Here is a 21,654-nt window from a genome sequence, read left to right on the forward strand (position 1 = left end):
AACAATGCAGCAAATCACAGTTTTTCATACCTTTCCTACCCGAGAATAGCTCGAAAAACAACGAGCACAAACAGGAGGAGGAGAGAGGACTGGGTCACTTGCACGAGCTCCAGTTAGCTTTGCGCATATGCAACTCAAAACGAGGCCAAGTGAGTAACTTTAATCAAAAGGCAAGTTATGTTCAACAAAAAGGTGTCTCACAAAGTGAATGTCTCGTTCCACGTGGGGTTGAGGGAGCATTTGATGGTCTTTGTCTTCTGCTTGCTCTCACTCTTGGGATCGGGAATCAGCTTGAGCTTGACGTAGGGGTCTGACAGGCCATTGGGATCCATGGGCACCAGGTTCTTAGCCTCTTTGACTGTGGGGGGGGGGGGAGGTTGAGGACATAAATACAAATAAGTGCCAGAAGAAGATCCCAAGATAAAACACACTTTTAGACTGTCCGCAATTTGTCCTTTCCCAAAGTGTTAGCGCAACCCACCATGTCTAAAGCTTCAGCCTGCCCTAAATAACTCTGGCCACATTAGACAACACTTAACAACAGTTTAGTTTCTGTTCCATAATCAATCCACAGCCGTCTGAAAGGGAGCGCTGGCACGTGGCTGCATGTCCCAGTGGCAATGTGGGTCAATCGTTGGATCATTGATCAACTAATGGACTTTCCGGTTTTAGTCTTAGGCTGGCAGAGAGCTTTGAGAGGCACTCGTGTGTGTGGGAGCACTCACTGGTGACGGTGAGAGTGTCGTCAGTGATCTGCGCAGAGATGTGGATGCGTCCTCGCCTTTCCGTGTGATCCGTCCCGCACAGGCTCGGGACGTTGGCGACACATCGCTTGTGGATGTTCATCATACAGTCTAAACAGAGAGAGAGAGAGAGAGAGAGAGAGAGAGAGAGAGAGAGAGAGAGAGAGAGAGAGAGAGAGAGAGAGAGAGAGAGAGAGAGGAAAATTGTGCAGGTTGGTTATGAATCACAATCATCACAGTCTGTCTAACATGTGACAGTTTGTGCCCTAAACCCCCCCAAAGTAATTACCGGAAGGCTTTCAGTGCCTTATTGCCAGATTAAAAGAGATTTAGGGCTGCACCCTAACAGACACGGGGGGCTTAAAAAATTAATCAAAAAAACAAAGAGGTAAATTTGGAGACAGTTAGATAATAAGTAAAAACATGCTGGGTACTTAAAGTAATGAAAACTATTGAACTCTCAGATCCCGAACACCAGACCAAATATCACCCATACTCGTTAGGTTAGAGCAACCAGAGATGTGACCTCACCCACCCCCAAAGCCATCCTATAGTCCCTGACTTATGTAAATAAAAACAGATCAATCCATCAAATCCATAAACCCATACTTTATTCATAGTAGAACACAGAAAAGACATCAAACGTACCATTTTAAGAAAAATATACTGGCTCATCATGAATTTGACAGGAGCAACACTTCTCAATACAGGGGCATGTCTACCACTGCAGCAACAGCAAGTCTGCAAACATCTGAGATCTGAGGATGCTCCAAATCCTTTCAGTTGGTGAACTGGACTGCAGGGAGGCAAGTTCAGCACCTGGGCTCCTCTGCTATGGAGCCAATGATGTTGTAATAGCTGTAATATGAGGTTTAGCATTGTCTTGGTGAAATATGCAGGGCCTCACCTGTAGAAGATGTCATCTGATGTTGCCTTTCTAGTTGTGCAAGTTGCCAAATTCCATAAACAGTAATGCACTCCAATACAATTAGAGATGCAGGCTTTTTGAACTGAGCACTGATGACAAGCCGGATGGTCTACAGGATGTGGCGTCCATGTTTTCCAAAATAAATTTCAGACTTCGATTCGTCTGACCACACAACAGGTTTCCACTTTGCCTCAGTCCATTTTAAATGAACCTTGGCCCAGAGAAAATGCCTGAGGGCCGAAGAGCACCAACACTAAAGCCATGTGTTGTATATACAGGTTGGTCAGAACAGTTTAAAAATTTGTCTTCAGTAATAAAAGGCACAGCTAAACATTAAATCTGGACAGTGCGAGTAGAACACAGTTTAAGCAAAACTCATTATTTTACAGACTAGTAAGTGGGAAACAATTTGATCAACGCAAGAACACAGACAAGTCTAATAACCCTTGGTCATTTCTCGGTACGTCCACTAGATGGCAGACATTTCTGATGTACCACATTTTGCTCCACTCTGTTGAATCAGTGGGTGGTGTTGAGGTTCTGAAGGTGGAGAGTGAGAAGTTAATCTCTTGCTCTCTGTAGGTTTTCTTTTCCAGTAACAATAATGTTTCTGTGACCGTGGATTTCAATGTATTATCTCCAACAGGCACTAAACACACCCATGAGAACCATTAATCCATTAAAGACTGTAAACCTTGAAGACTACTTGTGCTTGTCTGCCAACACTTACAGAAATAAGTCTCATCTTCTGTATGATAATTATACATTTACAATTAATGAACAACTCGAGTGTTTCTATGGTTTAATAAATAACCAAACCCGCTTGTAAATTATGTCAAATAAGGTACTCTAGTATTTTCATGATGCAAAGTCAAAGCACAATGAGGAAACATCTGCCCACTAAATAATGCTGGCCTGAGTATAGCATTGAAGAGAGGTAACCTACTTCCTCTTCGTGCCAACACAAACGGTTTGTGACACAACTAAAGAAATCGAGGGGGGAAAATATTATGAGCAGCTTGATTATTGTGAAGTATGCATGCAAACTGCAGTCAGTGTTCTTTCAACTTTACTTTAGCTGGAGCTGGAGCAATATGTGTGTCATTAATGCTGTAAAGCATTAACGACAGAGTGAAGCTTCTGTAGTAGAAAAACTGATCAGGACAGGAAAAGAACTGATAAATGGGCTGATTTGGCTAAATCTGATATCAGATCAGATATAATCTAACAAACGTCAGTTTCAGCATAAACTTTTACTGTCAAATGAAAAGCTTCTAGGTGACAGAAATGTTGATCTTTGCCCGAGTATCCTGTGCTGCACTCTATGCTGCAACAGGATTAGTTTTTTTGCCCGTGCTCGTCTACATTGTGAAAACTGAACACACTGAATTTGCCATTTGCCATTTTTTTACCACAGAAGTGAAGAAATCTTAAAAACCTGAAACTTGTGGCCAATTCCTCAAGTCTTCCTCTTTCTTTCTTTTTTTTTTTTTTTTTACACCATCTCGTAAATGTGAGAAACAACCAGATTTCATTTTCTAAACGTAGTCTACTTCCATACAAGTATCTAATCACCCAATCACATGGCAGCAACTCAGTGCTTTTAGGCATGCAGACATGGTCTACACAGTCTGCTTAAGTTCAAGCCAAGAATGAGGAAGAAACAAAATTTAAATGTTTCTCAATGAGGCAAGGTTGTTGGTGCAAAACTGACTGGTGTGAGTATTTTAGAAACTGCTGATATGCTGGGATTTTCCCACATAGTCAAAAAAAAATGAGAAAAAATATCCAGTAAGCAGAAGTTGTCTGGGTGAAAATGCCTTGTTGAACTCAGAGAATGGCCAGACTGCTTTGAGCTGAGAGGAAGGAAACAGTTACTCAAATCCCCACTTGTTACATTCAAGGTATACAGAAGAGCATCTCTGCAGAAGAGCCTCACATTGAAGCAGATTGGCTGCAGCAGCAGAAGACCACACCAGTTAAGTACAGAAAACCACGGCTATAGCTAACACGGGTTCACCAAAATAAAACAGGAGAAAATCAGAAAATAAATGTTGCCTGGTCGGATGAGTCCTGATTTCTGCTGCGTTATTCAGATGCTTGGTAGATGAGCATCAATACTCTCATGTCATTATTGACCAGTATCTCTGAGAAATGTTTCCAGCACCTGTGCCACAAAGAATTAAGGCACCTATAAAGGGAAATGGGGGTCCATCTCAGTACTAGCAAGGTTTAAACCTGGTGAGCGTAAAATGCAAGCTTCTAAAGCACAAGGCTTCCTTTCTGAAACACAGGCAGATATTCGTGTACTTACGGTCACATTTCATTCCCTGGTGTATCAGCCCGTACAGGAGGGAGCCACAGTGGTCACAGAAGGTGGGGCTTGAGTAAGTGTGGACCCTAAACTTGTGTTTACTACGAGGATCCTGTAAAGAGGAGACAGAAGATGCTTGAGTACAATTATATTCAAGTAACTCAGACTGTTTCGGGTTGTTAAAACATTTAAAGCTGCAAGGTTAGGTGTTCTCAGTTGTCCTGTTAGTCGGCATTTAAAGCCTGGACTCAGCTAAATTACAAGAAAAGGGGTTCTCAATTTCCTCTAACAGGTTCTTAATCATAATGTGTTTAATTTGCAAACCAACATGGATGCAAAAATAAAGTATATGGACAGCAGAACATTTCAGTCAGTGACTGATGATGAATCATTTTAAACCATGCGATATATCACGGCGCAAAAAAAATCATATGATCTCCACTCCCCATGGCAGGGATTAGCCATAAGTAGATGACTTACAGTACTGATTTTCTCCAGAGTAAAGCCTTTAAATGTTTAAATATTTTACAGAAAAACAAAAAAACTAATGTGAGCATGAGAGACCAAGAGATAGAGATGGAAAACTGAGTGAATTTGGAGGATGCACAAAAATAGGTAACAACAGCACTGGTGATATAACAAAAACAAAGAGCGGAGTTTGAGATTAATAAACATCAGTGACATGAATTTAAAATTAATTCAAACCCACAAATGGTGTGTGCGTGCGTGCGTGCGTGAGTGAGTGAAAGAGAGTGAGATATTGGGTCATTAACCTGATGCAGCCAGCCAGCACATTCTCCTATACTGACGTGTCTGAATGTGATTTGTGGCTGACATGTCAGCAGGAGTAAGGCTAGGAGGTTAGGGCTGTGTGTGTGTGTGTGTGTGTGTGTGTGTGTGTGTGTGTGTGTGTGTGTGTGTTCAGGTTAAATATTTTTTAATGCATGAAGCTGTTCTGCTGTTGAATAATGGTTATTAATAAAATGAGCATGGTCAGCATTGGGTTTTGTTTTGCTATTGTGCTGTTTATTGAACACACACACACACACGCACGCACGCACGCACGCACGCACGCACGCACGCACGCACAAACACACACCTGTGCACGAACAGAGGTGTGTGTGTCTGACCTTTGCTTTCAGGTCTGACGAAAAATAAGGAGTAAAGGATCGAATAATCAAGCTGTGTAGATGTTTTATGCGTGCACAAGTGTGGGTGTTTACTTTCTTTATACTTACATCAGAGGCAGGTCCTTTGTCGGCCCCCGGACAGGAGAAGGTGACAAATTCATGACAGCGCTTATGGACCACAAAACAGCACACTGGGGAGAGGGAAAAAAGTGAAAATCAGCTCGGGCTTCTTTGCGGTGCCAAATAGGGCGACACAATAACAATACTGAGATAAATCAATATGTCAATTATGTGGCATTAGTCACTGCAAAAAAAGCTCCTCGTATTTCAGCAGTTCACATGCATTTCTTTCTTGCTTCCAACATCTATATTTAGTCTTTGCTTCAGTTTAGATGATTTTAAATTTAACCACAGCATGGTGGGAAGTCTAATAATCACGCCCAGTAACATTAAAGCTGCCACAGGAAACTTCCCATGTTAGAAGCTTCAAATGGCAGCAGGCAGTATAGCTGGTGATTTGACTGCTTGTTCCTGCTTGCTGCTTGAAATTATTCAGTGTAGCGACTGAAATAAACGGTTCATACTTGCATCCTTATATAGCACATGGCAGCTAGTAGGAAATAAATCCTGTTAGAGGGAAACTAGAAAGACAAAAAGTGCTTAAGATCTTCTGATCTTCACTCATTGCCGGGTAACGCAATAAAATAATTTGTGTCTTATTTAAAAATAATCATAGAACAAAATGTGATTTTTTGTAACAAAGCTGGTTATTTTCTCAGTCATTAAAATATCAGAAAGTACCCATCACAAACTTATAGTCAAACAAACAGTCCAACCCGACGACGTTTAGTTCACCATCTGAATCTTGTTGGCGGGAAAAGCAGAACTACTTTGTTACTGTACAGCATGCTTATTTAAATGAACACCCCAACATTATACTATTTAAGACTGTGGCTCAGTTGAACACCCTATTAGTCTTATATAGACCAAAAAAAGAGAGCTATCAATTAACATCCAGAAGCTGGTTGAGTTGGGAGCAAATGACGAGGAACACAGACAAAAATGTAATTTTAAACATCGGTTTACAAGAACAAATCTCTCCTTCAGTTTATGTTATAAAGTTATGGATAGGGATGTCACCAGAACTGGGACTGATGGTACCTTTAGATTTCAAAACACTGAAAGCATTTTAAAATTAAAGCTGGTGTAAGCACGGAGTAGGATTGTCCACAAAATCTGCACTAACTTATAATAGAAATTACCATCAGATTAAATATTCACTTGCAGCAGAATTGGTACCAACAGTACTGTCATCACCTCAGCCAGCTGACACACAAACGTCACACAGCCCCTCCCCTCACTAGCAGCTGAACTGCTGTTGAAGCATCTTCAGACATCCCGATCTGTGAGGTCAAGAAAGCTAAAGTATTAAACAGCTATTAATATTAACTGCTAGTATTAATAGCTGCATTAGCCGTCTGCTATCATTTTGTTACGGATAACACAATTATTTGTGTCCAAAGTGAGTTACATTTCTCTTAAAGTACCAGACTGAAGCAACAAAAAGTCTACCAGCAGCTAGACAGAAACGGTGGCAGCCTACCTTAATAAATCTATCTGATCAACAACGAAATATGGTGTCAAGTTACCAGAAGCACAGGAAATAAACAGGGCTGAAAGTCAATACATTTAATCCAACCAATATTGTTTTATCTTTATTTATCCTTTGTCATTCTTTCCATGTGTTATTGTATCCGTAAAATGGTATTGAGTTTGAAATTCTAGCATTGTGACGACCTTCTTGCTCCTCTTGGGGGTTGGAGTGGGATGGGAATTTTTGTTGGGTAGATTTGGAAGTGGAAGTGAGCAATTTTGAGGTATCTGCAGTTTATCTGAATATTTACTTTTCTGACCGCTTTTGACTTTAACACAAACATCTCTGCTTTCTACTACTTGGATTTTCAAAATAAGATCCTTCATTTATAACGTGTTTGTGGGAAGTTGTTTCATCCCACTGCACATCTTCCCTAAAGCAGGCCAATTTGAACCTAAAGGTAAGGAATAATAGCACAATGTGCTTATTGCTGATGTAAAAGAAGTCAAGTTGAGGAGGCAAAAAAAAAAACCAGAGTAAAGAAGCTAAAGTTAAAGGACGAGCTAGAAAAAAATATCCCTGAAAGAGCTGCTTTTCATTTTTATACTTTAAGTTCGTTTCAGCACCTGTGCTTTTTCACTTTTATTCAGTTAAAGAAGTTCAGTCAGTACTTAAAACTCTATCAATATCTTTTAAAATAACTATTAGTGTATCTACTCTAGAGAAAAATGTCTGCCAATTTACCAACTCTGCAGTGCTGGGAATATCTACATTCGCTCTTGACCTAGCTGCTCAAATTTGTTTCGTTTTGTTTTTTCAGTTTGAATTTAGTTTTTTGCTTATTAAAAAAACTATTCTCAAGTTAATTTTTGTGTTCTATATTTGGTATCCCTGTTGGTACAATATCGTCACAAATATGAGTGACAGCGAGTCAACACACGCTCATATCCATTCAGCTCAGCTCTATGTTGTTTTGTTGACTTCGTCATTTGCCAGCAGAAGCTAGCAGCAGTGCAAATGAAACAGAGGAGGCTAACAGCAGAGGGAGGTATTGCACGTTGCCACATCAGTAGCTATTGTTAGTGTACTAGTGCTCAAAGTCATTCTTAAGATTTCTCTCTGTTTTTGACGCTCACTCTCAAAATGTTCAGGGAGAGAAACACTACTAAAGAGAGAAGCTAGAAGGACGCTGGTTAGGTTAAACGCTTGTTGTTGGGAAGCTTTTATTATACTTATTTTAACATAACATGTCATCCTCCGCTCGATTCAATTTCATTTTATACGTCAACTTTACATACACGACGTGTTTTAGGAGGAAAAAGGAGAAAGAAAAACTTCTGTATCTGTATTTGAACGCAGCTATGACTTGAAATAAGCTAGTCCAAATAAAATGAAGAGTAACACTAGAATGCTTCAATTGCACACTAATACCAACAACTGGGTGTTCATATTTATCCATTCATCTCTAACATTTTTTTCATTTACAAAGAAAAGTTGTTTACATAAATCCTGATGTTGCCTTATGTATAAAAGAAAGATTCCCAGTCTCTTCCTCACAGTGGAGATTGCAGTTTGTTAATTATATATACTGTGGCAGATACCCACAGTTAAGGTATAGGTACTGGATTGCAACAGGGGAAAAAAAAACTATATTGGTGCATCCCTAACAGAAACCCGACACTGTAAGTCTCCCTGGGTCTCACAAATTTCCATCTCCATGAACCAACACTGGGTAAGCTAGCTGCATGTTGCCTCTTTTTCAACATTATGTGCAAATTTAGAACACAGTGTTTGTTTAAAAGCACAACAAACGTGCTGATAATTTGACTAAAAAAATAAAAGCAGATTCTACATTGTTATTTATAGTAATGATGAACACAAACCAATCGCCATCAACCAAAACTGAGGAGCAAGGCTTGGGGAGCAGATCGCTAATTCAAGTCCACTTTGAAGAAAGAAAAAAAAGAGAAGTCTTATCTTACATTTATCTAATTTACTTGATAGTTTCTGGGTTTTTAAGTTGTGCTAGGACAGAAATAGCAATTAACAGGTGTCAAGTGGCAAACCACACACACACACACACACACACACACAGGTACTGGGTGTAGGCCTGTGTGGACCAGAAGGTTTTCAATCTGTTTTTGAATGCCAGCACAGATCTAATTAATCTCAGGTCAGTAGGTTTTTTTAATCAACCACTGATTCAAAAAAGATTTAAGAAAAAAAAATTCAGTAGAGCCAAACTAAAGCTCACAAAAAGAAACATCCACGTTTTTGTCTCATTCTCAGACGCAAGTAAAGAGCAATCACTTTCCACGGATGAAATAAACAACCGACAGAGAGAGTGGAACAGTTTAGTCTCATCATCAGCACGGTATTTTAAACAAAAACAAAAAATCTTGCACCACTTCCACTTTGAAATGGCTCACAGTGTTATCTAAAAACTGAAATCGGGCATGACAATGGCTCTAACGATCATGAATATGAAAATATTACCTCACTGCAACAAGAGCCAGTTCCTAAAACAGACACACACACAGACACACAAATGCAGGGTGACATTACGCTGTGCTTTAATCTTAATTATTCACCTTCTCATTACATTTGAATGAGGCACAGCGGCAACTGGAGGCACTTTCCACAGGTTTCTAGCAGTTAAGCAACAGAGTGCTCAAGGCCGTGCGTCCGTTTCATTAGAGCAGGAGTGAGGCTGGGCCACATCAGTCCGATTTTAAATCAAACAGACACCACAGACACAACAGTAATAGGGATGGGATGAAGACGGCCCTTCTGTTGCCCTGCACAATGCAAATGAGACCACGAGAGGGGAAAAAATAGAAGGCGGCGAGACAGGATAGACAAAAAAAAAAAAGAAAAACGAGTGAAGAAGCGGAAGATGTGGGGCTGTACGTCTGTGTGGACCAATTTGAGTTTTAGATCTCTGGAGTGAGGACACTTTTTCGGAAACCTAGCCCACTCTGATCGAACAGCTGTTTGACAGTTTAGAGGTCGTTTCAGGGTCCATGTTAAAATTAGGTTTACCTCTGGGGTTTGATAGCCGGGGTTAGGCATTCGGCTGTGACAGTTGGGGTTAGAGTAAAGGGGTCGGGGAATGTGTTATGCCAACGAGGGTCCTCGCAACGATAGGAGCACAAATGTGTGCGTGTGGGCAGGAAGGGATGGGGGCACAGCTGGGTTTGAGGCAATGTGAGGGGGTGGAAATTCATTTGTGTGTTTGCAGCATGTCAGAAAGACAGAAACAGAGAACTGGAGCGGCAGAAAACAGCGAAGAATGCAGCTGCACTTTAGAGCCTTTTGTTCATAAATCTGCACTGTCACTCACACACATCTGTACGCACACACACACAAAGGTACACACTACTGAAAGACAGGCTTAGTGACCTGGCGAAGGGGTCTTTGCTCTGTTGCTTAGCAACCAGGCTGAGCCCTAGAGTCGAGTCTACACACGCCGCCCAATTTTATCTGACTGGCGGCATCGGCAGCGAACCAGAGCCGATCCAAAAAAGATTCCTGCGAAGGACTGCCAGTTTCTCATCAACAGGAGGAGCGCCGGGAAATTCCTCCATCTTGGATGATTACCAGTACACAAAGCACAGACGGGGACACTCATAATCATCCTTCAGGCCTTAACTTGCATGAATAAAATGAAGCATAAAGATAATGCTGTGCTCCTCGATGGCTCTCTAAAGACTCTGGCTGAAGCTGCGTCCAGAAATAAAGTTATGATCTACTTAATTTGTGGTTGGGAGTTGGAAATATTTGGATTTTTTGTTTGTGTGTGGGGCCATGACTTAACACCATTTCACCTGTTCCACTAATATCCGTCTACACATACTTCATTGATTAGAGTAGGATAAAATCATTCACCGGTGTATGTGAATGAGATTAACTGTGCTCCACCTGTTCCATTAGCACCACACAATTTTCATTATTGTGGGTTTAAGGCACCAACTTTTATGGAGTTTAATCCATGTATGAGACTGATGACGCCGATGACCTGTCCAGGGTGTATCCAGCCTAGGACTGGGCGATATGACCCAAAATTCATATCTCGATATTCTTTAGCTGGATGGCGATAAACGATATATATCTCGATATTTTTTAAAGCCATAAAGTAAGAACAAAAAGAGTTCTTAGTCAAAGCTGTGTCCCAAATCTCACACAGGCACTTTTATTAACATACAGCGTAGAAGTACAAGAAAAAATTACTCAGAAATAAATTATCAGCATTTATTAAATAATAATGATCCATAAATAAAATAAAACAATGTTGTTTTTGTGCATAACAAAAAGCTCACAATTGTGCAGTCAAAATGTAAACTAACAGACAAAAGACAGATTTCGCAGTTGCTCTGTTCCCAAGTCCTACTGCGTGACTGACAGCCTGGAGTTTGAAATCTGCTTCGTAACAGGTGCCATTTATGATCCTTATACACACACAGTACGGTAATATTACGTTGAGGCAGAGTACGTATTACTCCGCGAGGCTCCTTGGTAGCCATAATGCTCCAACAATCCATCAAGCAGTGCAGCTCCGTAGCTTACCAAAGTCGTACCAAAACATTTTTTGAAAGCGCTGAGCGCTGTGTACCACATAAAATCGGTTCGCGGTCAGTAAGCACAACCAGAATTCATACATAAGGCACACTGTCGATTTTTGGGAAAATGAAAGGATTTTAGGCATCAACGCAGTTAGCTCGTTAACGCATTGACGCCGTCCAGCCCCACGCACGGGGCGATCCGCGGTAACAGAGATTTGCCCCGTTAATGCAGTTATGGCATTAAAGTCACACTGACAGCACTAAAATAGTAATCTCCAAATGTTTTCTTTTTACCGACCAGCTCCTCTTTGATAGCTGCCGTGTCTATCTTGTCGTTGCCTAAGGTGAAGCGATGGGGGAGGGGGAGTTGTGTTCAGTGAAGGAGAGAGGCGAGGCAGAGTAACGCAGCGTAGAGACAAAAGTGGACGAAAGAGGCAAACTTGCGGCTCCACAAGTATAGTTATAAGGTAACGTAGACTAGAGCAGGGCGATATGACAAAAAATATTTATCACGATATAATTTGCGAAAATTTGCGATAATGATCTAACTGACGATATAATTGACACCAGACAAAATACTTTACAACTCCACAACTTTATTAGTGCAAAAAAAAAAAAAAAAATCAATGTATTTTCACTTAAACAAGTGAACAACAACAAAAGGCATTTCTAGCGGAAATTGGCCGACATATCCTCAGCATAACCATGTATAATATCCACAAAACTTGAAAAGAGGTTATACACACAATACGGTAATATTATGTTGAAGCACAGTACGTATCACTCCGCGAGGCTCCTCGGTAGCCGTAAAGCTCCAACAATCCATCAAACGGTGCGGCTTCGTAGCTTAGCAAAGTCGTACTAAAACATTTGACAGATTTTCGAGCGCCGTGTACCACATAAAATCGTGGTCAGTAAACACAACCAGAATTCAAACATAAGGCACACGGGATTATAAGGGTCACTGTCGATTTTCAGAAAAATCAAAGGATTGATTTTAAGTGTGCCGTATTTTCCAAAAAAACGGTAATAACGACGGCCCGCTAGCATGCGCTACCAAAAATAGTGCTTTGTTGTGTATCTGACGGACGAAAGCTAAACCAGTTCCACACCACTGAAGTTGCAGCATTTTTACAAACCAATTCTGGTTCATCAGTTTCATTTAACGATCCGCTTTCGCCCTTCTCATTCTTCGCCATGCTTTTTCTGCTTTTTTCCAAAACAAAAGGCACTGCACATGCGTGTTTTACCCATATTCTATCGCGATATTTCATTTTCTTATCGTTGCCCAACATTATACCGGTATTACCGTGAACGGTATGATATAGCCCAGCCCTAACGTGGACTATATCGATATAAACGATATTGTCACATCTCATATCTCATATAAAAATATATCGATATATTTAAAAACTCGATCTATCGCCCAGTCCTAATCCAGCCTCTTGATCACCATCAGCTGGGATAGGCTACACTCCTCCCCATCGCCCTGAAATGGATAAGCAGCTAAGAGCATGGGAGGATGGATGATTACATCACATGCCATCTTTCTGTTTCAGTTCAGTGTTATACATCACATTGTACCCCCGACTCTCGCACCATCTGTCCTGTCTACATAGGTGACCTTGCAGTAAAGGTCAAAATGCCAGTATGATTTGCATGTGTTGTTCTTTTCTAGCAGATAGTAGCAGTCATCAAAGTCACAGGTCCACTGGGTTCTAAGAAACTGAGAGCGACCCTGCACAGAGACACTCTGGTCCAAAAACTTCTTGGTTTAATCAGGTCGAGCAGTGTCTTGTTTTACAGCCGCAGCACTAAGGTCATCTCAGACATCGCAGGAACTGCAGGAGATAATGGCATATTTTGAGGTGAGAACGGAAAGGAAGAAAAACAATGAGGCGTTTCTTTTGTGGACAAGTTGAAGAAGTAAGAGGAAACTCAGTGCAAGCTGTTACGATGCTCTCCGTTAGGCCCTGCTCAGGTCGGACATATTTTGCATGAGAGTAAATACTCTGGTTTATTTGGGTCATTACCGAGTCTGTTTGCATCACCTTGGGATCAGCACAGGACTGTTTGTTTTCACAGCCACAGTATCACTAATGCAGCTTTCAATCAGCGGCTTAAGACTAGCAGGGCTGTGTCGTTTGTCCACAATAATACCGGTACACATTTTCACATTATAAAAATAAATACATAAGCTGTCATCTTTATAGTTCAAGTGTCATTTAATATTATGATATCACTGCTATAGCAACATTTATATTGTGTACAACAACAAGACAAGCCCAGACACTTCTGACAGCCAGACCCGCACCCGCCTCCGATGATCACTTTCCAGTAAAAGTGGCAACGAGTAACTTGTTTCACTACTTAAAGCAGGAAACAAAAAAGCACAATGAAGTACAACCAGGATACAGTGGAGGAGACACTAGCAGCTGGAGACATACAGCCCAAAAGTAAACAAATGGTTCAAATGAACTCGTTAAGACAACGCATGATGGGAAGAGCAAACAGTGGATGGAAATGCTTCAGGAAAAGGCTTCAGGAACAAGAGGGGAGGAGTGGGGGCAGAATGAGACAAGTTAGTTAAGGAAACTATGGTGCAGCTACAGAAGACTTGCAAGGTTAAGTTGGCTTAGTTCTTGCCAAACTGCTTTTACCTGCTTTGCTTTCACTAGTTTTCCCTGATTATGTAACACTTTTACTTAGAATTTCCACTACCTACCACTACCTGTGCTATCTTTGTGCTTTATGCTGTGTCACTGCTACTGCACTGTGCTGCTGCCGGCACCTTGTTTTAATAGATTTATACTCTGAATCAGGGAGTCTGTTATCAATTAATTAGTATTTTTTTGTGAATATAAGTCTTTCATTTTGAACGATTAAGACAATGGAGGATGTCGGTGAAGTTCAGAGGACCTCCTCACCTTCAACATTACTTTAAGCAGTTTAAAATAAATTTAAAACTGTTTAATAATTAGTAAAACAATTGTCTAGACTTAAATAAAACCCTTTACACTTAAATTTATTCCCAACTCAAATTTCAAAGGCAGAAAACATCACATATTCCTCATTAGTTTCTTTACATCCTAAACTCATCGCCTACCACTAAACACTGAACAATAATAATCTTCAAAGTGAAGTAAACTCTGTGAACTTTCTTTAGTCAAGCCATTTATAGAAATCAACTCTTCAATCAGTTTCAAAAGTTAACTGTGTTCCAGTCGCTGGCAGTGATTCAGCTACAGCCACGTACAGCAGCCCAAAACAAGGCGATGCCCATCAAACTCTGATAAGGAGACCAGTACCCGATATAATCTCCTTTTCAAAGTGCAGAGGTCAGCGGCGCGTGAAGTGACCAGATCAGTGAAAATCTTAAATGTTTTGCTCCAGTTACTTTTTGGTGGAGCAAACATCACTAACGCTGCATCTGCACACGGACCATACAAACACCCCACACAGTGCAGTTCATGGTGTGCATGTTTGAACGTGAATTGGGATTTAAGAGGAATTAAGAGACGTACTTCCGTGTCAGCCACATCATCACTTACATGCAGATTTGTTTACCTAAGCTACAAACAAATCAGGTCCTCCCGGAGTCTAGGAGGAGGTGATAATCGTGCTGAAGATGTTTTTCACGAGGAAAATAACTGCAGCACTTTCCTCTGTTTAGATATGCACACACAACAAGATGCATTTGTGCCAGCATATTGCAGCAGGGTTCAGCTCGAAACGGGTAACAGGGAGTAACCTGCAGCCTTCTGATGCACTGCATATAGTTTTTGTAAACGATGTACATCAGAAATGCCTGACCAAAAGCGTTTGGAAATTGGACATACTGTAACATAAATACAGAATAAATATACATTTTTAAATTACAGAAATAAATATTCATAGAAAATAATAGCGCAGGATATGTGCAAATTTAAGGTGCAGCAGGCAAATGCAATAAAAAAAAAAAAGAAGAATATATCTAAAAGCCTTCTGCAGTTCTTCCCTGCCATCAGAGGAGAACAAGCATGTGTACGTGCTTCAAATGCCTAAAAATATCAGTGTCAGCGCTGACATGTGGCTTCAAATCCTGCTCTCCCAGGAGGAAGTCCTCCACTGAGCCCATTGCGCCACTGTGTCTTACTTCCTACATTCACTTTTTCACAGTATACTGTTCACTTCATCTGGCCTGAGGGAACCTGCGACAGCCGCCAATCACTGACTAGATTCTCTTAAGCCTGAATATAGAGCCTGGAGGAAGTATGAAGGCTAGTCCTTTCACATCAGTTGTGTCACAATATGCTGAATGGATTACACTTGATATGACTTGTTTGGTTTATTTTCTTTTTTGGCAACAACCTTATTAGTTCCTGGGACCGACAAGATACAAGAACCTACTGATGTTCATGTCATTATTATTTCACAGACAAGTTTGAATGTATTAAATCAGAACGAGGACAGGCATCAACAACACTGCAGCCCTGTTGTCGGCACATACGTTACTGCATTCTTCAAAATCAGTCATGCAGACAAATACAAAAAATTTAAAGTGTGATTACTATAGCATTAACTTTGGTAGGGTTTTCCGGACGAGACCTCAAGGCTGACTTCCATGACAAAAGGGCATCACTTTAATGGGGAAGCTACCAGTAGACCTCACAGCAGGCCTGCTTTCATTAAGAGTTCAGTCACACAGCACTAGACTGCCTCGTAACCACAGGTCGGTATTCTACTACTTCCTGTAAACATGTCTGCCATGAGATTAATCTGAAAGTGGACTAATGTCACTGTCTACAGAGGATAAAGTATTAAAAATATTAATTTAAAAAGTATAAGTGTATAATTGGTTATTTATGACAAATTTCAAATTCAGCAAGTTGTGTTTATTTGAATTGGGGACAATTTTCCTCTGCTACATATACAGTTGTTAAGTGATGACATTTGAACCCTGCTTTTCGGGTCTAAACTGTTTTGTGTTTATTAAGGCCTTTGTGTTTTTAACATGTTTTAATGCTTTGTACCTTGTTCATTTTACTCTGAAAAAGCCCCTAAAGTCAGTGATAACTGTCAGCCTCTCTTGGTTGTTATTACCACTGTTCATTTTACAGCTACGTTTTAAAACCTTACATGTAACTACAGCCCAGCCCATGCAGCAGTATATGAATGACTAACCTCGTATTGGGGATGGATCATCTCAGCTGTTCTCCTGACTGATGTTTCGTCCATTTACAGCATCCTGCAATATGATTGCATTTGTCCCTAACCATTGGGAACCCTCATGTTAACTTTTATCGAGTGGAAAAAAGTTAGCATTCATCCTCCAGCTTCACTGTGTTTATACTGTGCTAACCATATATTATGCTAGCTCTGTCGCTAGCCACCATGTAGCACATCATTACATACCAGCTAGGCCAACTTTAGTAACCCTACAAACGTCACTACTGTTTAGTTTTCTGTCTTCATGTTGGAAGTGATAGCAGAGCTGTACGTTTTAATTTTTCAGCAATCACTCAGTCAGAACATGTGATATCATCTGGATGTTAAACTTAACTGTTACACCTGTAGAGGAGTCACACTGATCATTTTATTAAAGATGAAAGAATTTAGACAGTTTTTAACTCTCAGTGTGTTTGTTTGACTTTGGGACCTGCAGCGGAGTTTGGACCCGGAAACGGCCAATGACCTATGACTTAAAGACCGGATACTGTATCTACATGAGGAGTGCAACATGGTAGCCAGGCTGACTCATTGTTGTGATGAACAGCAACAGTTCAGCTAGCGTAAGTTAATGGCTTTGTTGTCTTTGTTCACACATAGATGCAGGAATTTTTTTGTAAATTTTCACCCTGCATTGGTGTTTTTAAGAGTCCTTTCCTCAATGGCCTAAAATGCTGTTTACATGTCAGCGAGGCCAAAACAAATAGACAGGCCCTTACTGTAAAGCCAGTCTTAACTACAGTTTCAGAAATAATCAGATTAAAGAAGACTTTCAACCAGAATGTCCCCAGCTTAGACGTCTTATATCAAGTCACTTAAACTAGAAGTTCAACGCAAACTACCAACACTTGATATTTGCTGTTTCCAGAGTCATACAAAAAAATGGCCAACTCAACATTTGAACAAAAGGCTACAAATAAAATGTCCTCAAATTGTTGTCAGGCATTCTTTTTATTTATTGATTTATTTACAAATCTCTCCACAAACTCTGAAATTATGTGGAATAACTCACAAGATTTTGGACCAATGACCTTTGGGTGTTATGCAGATGCTGTTTAAACAGAATTTGAATATTTTTTCCCTATTTATTCTACAAACTGTCAAAATGCACTTTGTTAAGTACACCTGTTCAACTGCTTATTAATGCCAACATCAGTTCCCAATCTTGTCAGAACAGGAAACTGAGGCTGCAACATGCCAAGACTCATTAAACTGTGTAATACATTGGAAAATAGCTGCCTGGTCTGATGAGGCTCAACTTTTGCTGCAACATTTAGATGGCAGGGTCAGAAGTTGGCATAAACATCACAAAGCAACAGATCCATGCTGCTCTGTAGCAACGGATAAGGCTGCTGAAGGAGGTGTAATTGTGGGGGGTGGGTACTTTTTGGCACACTTTGCCACATCATTTAAAATGCCACAGCCCACCCAAATATTGTTGCTGACCATGTCAATACCTTTATGAGCACAGTGTATCTTCTTATGGCTGCGTCCAGCAAGATAACACGTCATGTCACAAAGCTCTAATCATCTCAAACTGGTTTCTTGAACATGACAGTGAGCTCATGACGGCCTTCACAGTCAGCATGTAGCTGAATCAATAAGGAGAAGAATTAACACAGTTCTGAAGGAAAAAGCTGGGTCCAAGCTGGCACTCGGAAGGTGTACGTAATGAGGTGGCCATTGAGTGCAAGCCTGATTGTTTCTGGTAATGATTAGATTATTGGCTTAGCACTCAAACATCAACATGCAGGAAGGAAAGTTGCAAGTCTAAATAAATACCTTACATGGAAATTGCTTCAGGGCTGCATTTCAGAAGTAAAAGCACTTAAAGGGAACCAGCCTGTCACTTGAGAAAATTTGACTTGTCACAGCAGAAAAGAATAGGTATAAATAATGACACGAGTAATCATGTCATAGATCGTACCACTATCTGGCCCACCATCTCCTGCCAGGGCTTGCTGGGAATGCTTCGACAGAGCTGCAATTTTGCACACCACTGCCTGTGCTTTAAATACTGGGAGCCATTAAAATTGCGATTTAAAAGAGGCCTTTTATCATTAAACCAACTACTTCTTCTCCCTTCCCATCTCAGCAACTCATAAATCCCAGCCATAATTTATAACCACTTTGCGGCATTTTAAATTTGTCTAATGTGGTTTTCACTTGTGAAACGTTCCCTCAAATCATGGTACGTTAGCTGAACTGAAAACTGTCCTTAACACAGCCAGTCCAACCTCAGTTCAGACACCTGCATCTGACTGCAGCAGGAAACAACAACAGTAACTTCCTCTTTTTTTGCCCGCGGTGCACTCAGGTGTGCACACATATACAAACGAGGACCAGTAAAAGAAAAATGAAAAGCTGGGAAAAGAAAGAAAGAATAGAGATCTTTGAATACCTGCAGAACAGGAATCCAACACACCCACAACGGACATAAGATACCTATATCACATGTACGAAACATGCTGGACACCCCCCTCCGCCCACACTCACGTGCACATACAATCCACCCTGCACGTCAGAACAAGTCCTTACTACACGTATGAAATTCCTTCAAACCAAAACGACAACAGTGTGGTTGACTTGCTGTGTGTGTGTGTGTGTGTGTGTGTGTGTGTGTGTGTGTGTGTGTGTGTGTGTGTGTGTGTTTGTGCACCTCCCATTCGTAATAACCTAATCTACACCCTTCTTCTTTCTCTCTCAGGACTCTTAAAGCACCAGCATTCACTCTTAGCATCTAAACACTTTTCTCTCACCTCAGGTAAAACACAGCAGAGGAAAAAGCCCCTTTCTTTTACGCAACTTATATGTAGATTATCTGACTTAATGCCATAACATTCAAATATGATTAAAATGCCTATTTTTACTTTAAAGTGGGCCCCTTTTAAAGTTCCTTTATTCTCAACACTTTTATATATTTTAAGTTATTTAACCTATAAATTCAACGCAGCTACTAAAGGACGTAACAGTGGAAACAGCCACTGACAAAATGGTTACAAAGTCATGAATAAAAGTTCAGCCGATTATTTACAGAAGTTATAGGACCAATCCTCACAAAAAGCAGAAGCTTGTGGTGAGAAATCTTTACAAAAGTTTATTTAGAAATTTCTCCACCGGCTCTCACATCTGGTTAAATTCACAGAAAAAACTTGCAAACTTTTTTCCTTCTTTATGGAAGGAAATGATTTTAGCACCTTTAAATGTTTTCCTTTGCCCTCCATTCATTTTCTGAAGCCCCATTCACACATACCTTGACACCTGTGGATGATCCCACTTACCCACAACAATCAAAGGTTGCTAGGTAAAAATTGTGCATTCCGCAACGGGTTGGCAAGTGTTTCCTAGCAGCTGCTAGGTTTAACTGGCTGCAAAGAGGTCTACAGTACAGTGCACTTGCAATTACTTTGGTTGTTAGCAGGTTGCTATGGTCACCTTCAGTTAGCGTGGATAAAAGCGGTTTGTCGGGAAACACTCGACAACCGCTTGCCCAGAGGCAGTGGAACTGTGAAAAGTGCAACGCAAACTACAAACAGATAGTCACCTTCAAATGTAAAAGCTGCAGCTTTTACTTTGAAGGTGAATGGTCTCCAAACAACAAGAGGCCACGGCAATCTGCTGACGACCAAAGCAATCACGGGGAGGTTTTTAATGCAAATAATTTTATAGTCGGCCAGCAACTAGTCACCAACCAGTCGAGTAACACACATTTTCACCAGTGCCGGAGGTTCCTAAGAGATTTCCAGGCATGTTTAACTAAGCCCATAACAGCTTATCCAACTAAGAGTGGTGACAGTTTGCCAGTCTATCACAGGGCTAACACAGAGCAAAGGATAACCACACACTCTCACATCCACATCTACACGTATCAGTTACACCTCACAGCAGGTAGGTTCCTGGGTTCAAACCTCTGGGTCTGCTGTGATATTCTCAAAGTTTCCTTGTGCCTACAGGGGTTTCCTCCCACAGCCCAAAGACACGCACTTTAGATTAGGTTGTTCAGCGCAGTTACTTAAATATGAAGAAGGGTTGCAACTGATTACTGTATCAGTTATTTTACCCATGAATCATTCAGTTGGAAAAGATGAATTTGTTCAGTGAAATATCAAAGCATGACTGAGTGACTGACTGAGGGACTGGTGCGTCACAAAAACCAAACCATCAAAACACAGCGTAAAAACTTAATCACAACATTATTAATGGATAAACAACTTCAAGTAGCATTTCAGTTTCTAACAACCTGTGCACTGAAAATCTGAAGGACGACTCTCTCTTTTTGTCTTTATATGTGAACTGCAAACAAAGCTTTAGCTGCTGAACTCTACATCTGATTAATATAAAAGCAATACAAAGCTGTAGTACTGCACAGTTTCCAACAACGAAGCATCAACTGTGATTGCATCTGCACATCTTTCAGGCTATCGCATTAAAATCTAAACTTGTGCTCACTTCTCAAACTAATTTAACAACGGTAAGATATCATTTAACCAGTAAATAAGCAACACAGCACTTCCTGAGAATTCAAGATAATCGTTTGCTTGTTTCTAAAGCTGTCGAACTCTAGAAAGCATCAGCAAAGTGTATATGCAGGCCTACACATCTGAAACAAGAACAGGATGCCAACTAGGCGTTCAGTGTTCACTGGATACTCGAGGTGAATATTTGTTTGATCCACATTTAATTTACATACTCCATATTTATAGAAGTTTCAATGTGCGATACAAGCACAGGTCAACTTTTGACCGTACCTGTTCTTCTGCGTTGTAATTCATACCAACATTTCGATCTGTTCAGGTGATCACTTTTACCAAGAACCACCCTGAACAGGAAGAACAGGGTCCCCAAAGACCACACGGCGGGGCTGAAGATGTGCTGTGCTGCTGCTCTGCATGGCAGCGGACTTTCTGAGCACGAGTAAAATTAAAGGTGGGAGGGGCTGATACACAAGCTGCTCTTCAGCCTTTTTGAATGGCAGCAGTTGATTTGCCTAGATAAGGATCACGTGATTTTGACAGGATGTGTTTTTTCTGTGGTGTTTGAGCTTACTTTAACCTTTTCGGTTACCTTTAAGATCACTGTCATATCACACGGGCTAATTCATTCAGAAGCACTGTCTCATACTGCTGTGCTCCTCAGACACGTGCAGCATTATTTTTATTAGATTACAGCTGATTA

At 40.7% G+C, this 21,654-nt stretch overlaps 1 protein-coding gene across 2 annotated transcripts in view; it reads right to left on the reverse strand.

The window, feature by feature from the left end:
* LOC146385827 (protein kinase C beta type-like) overlaps window positions 1-21,654 on the reverse strand; it is a 38,998-nt gene that overhangs the window by 13,153 nt on the left and 4,191 nt on the right. For both annotated transcript variants that reach the window (XM_084931801.1, XM_084931803.1), the window contains exons 3-6: window positions 5,224-5,306; window positions 3,986-4,097; window positions 726-854; window positions 202-358 (exon numbers count right to left, since the gene is read on the reverse strand). In XM_084931801.1, coding sequence (XP_084787927.1) covers window positions 202-358; window positions 726-854; window positions 3,986-4,097; window positions 5,224-5,306 — 481 coding nt within the window. The remainder of the gene's footprint in view (window positions 1-201; window positions 359-725; window positions 855-3,985; window positions 4,098-5,223; window positions 5,307-21,654) is intronic.

The sequence above is a fragment of the Perissodus microlepis genome, chromosome 6, assembly GCF_051167445.1.
Source record: "Perissodus microlepis isolate ML-2025 ecotype Zambia chromosome 6, ASM5116744v1, whole genome shotgun sequence".
Classification (NCBI taxonomy): domain Eukaryota; kingdom Metazoa; phylum Chordata; class Actinopteri; order Cichliformes; family Cichlidae; genus Perissodus; species Perissodus microlepis.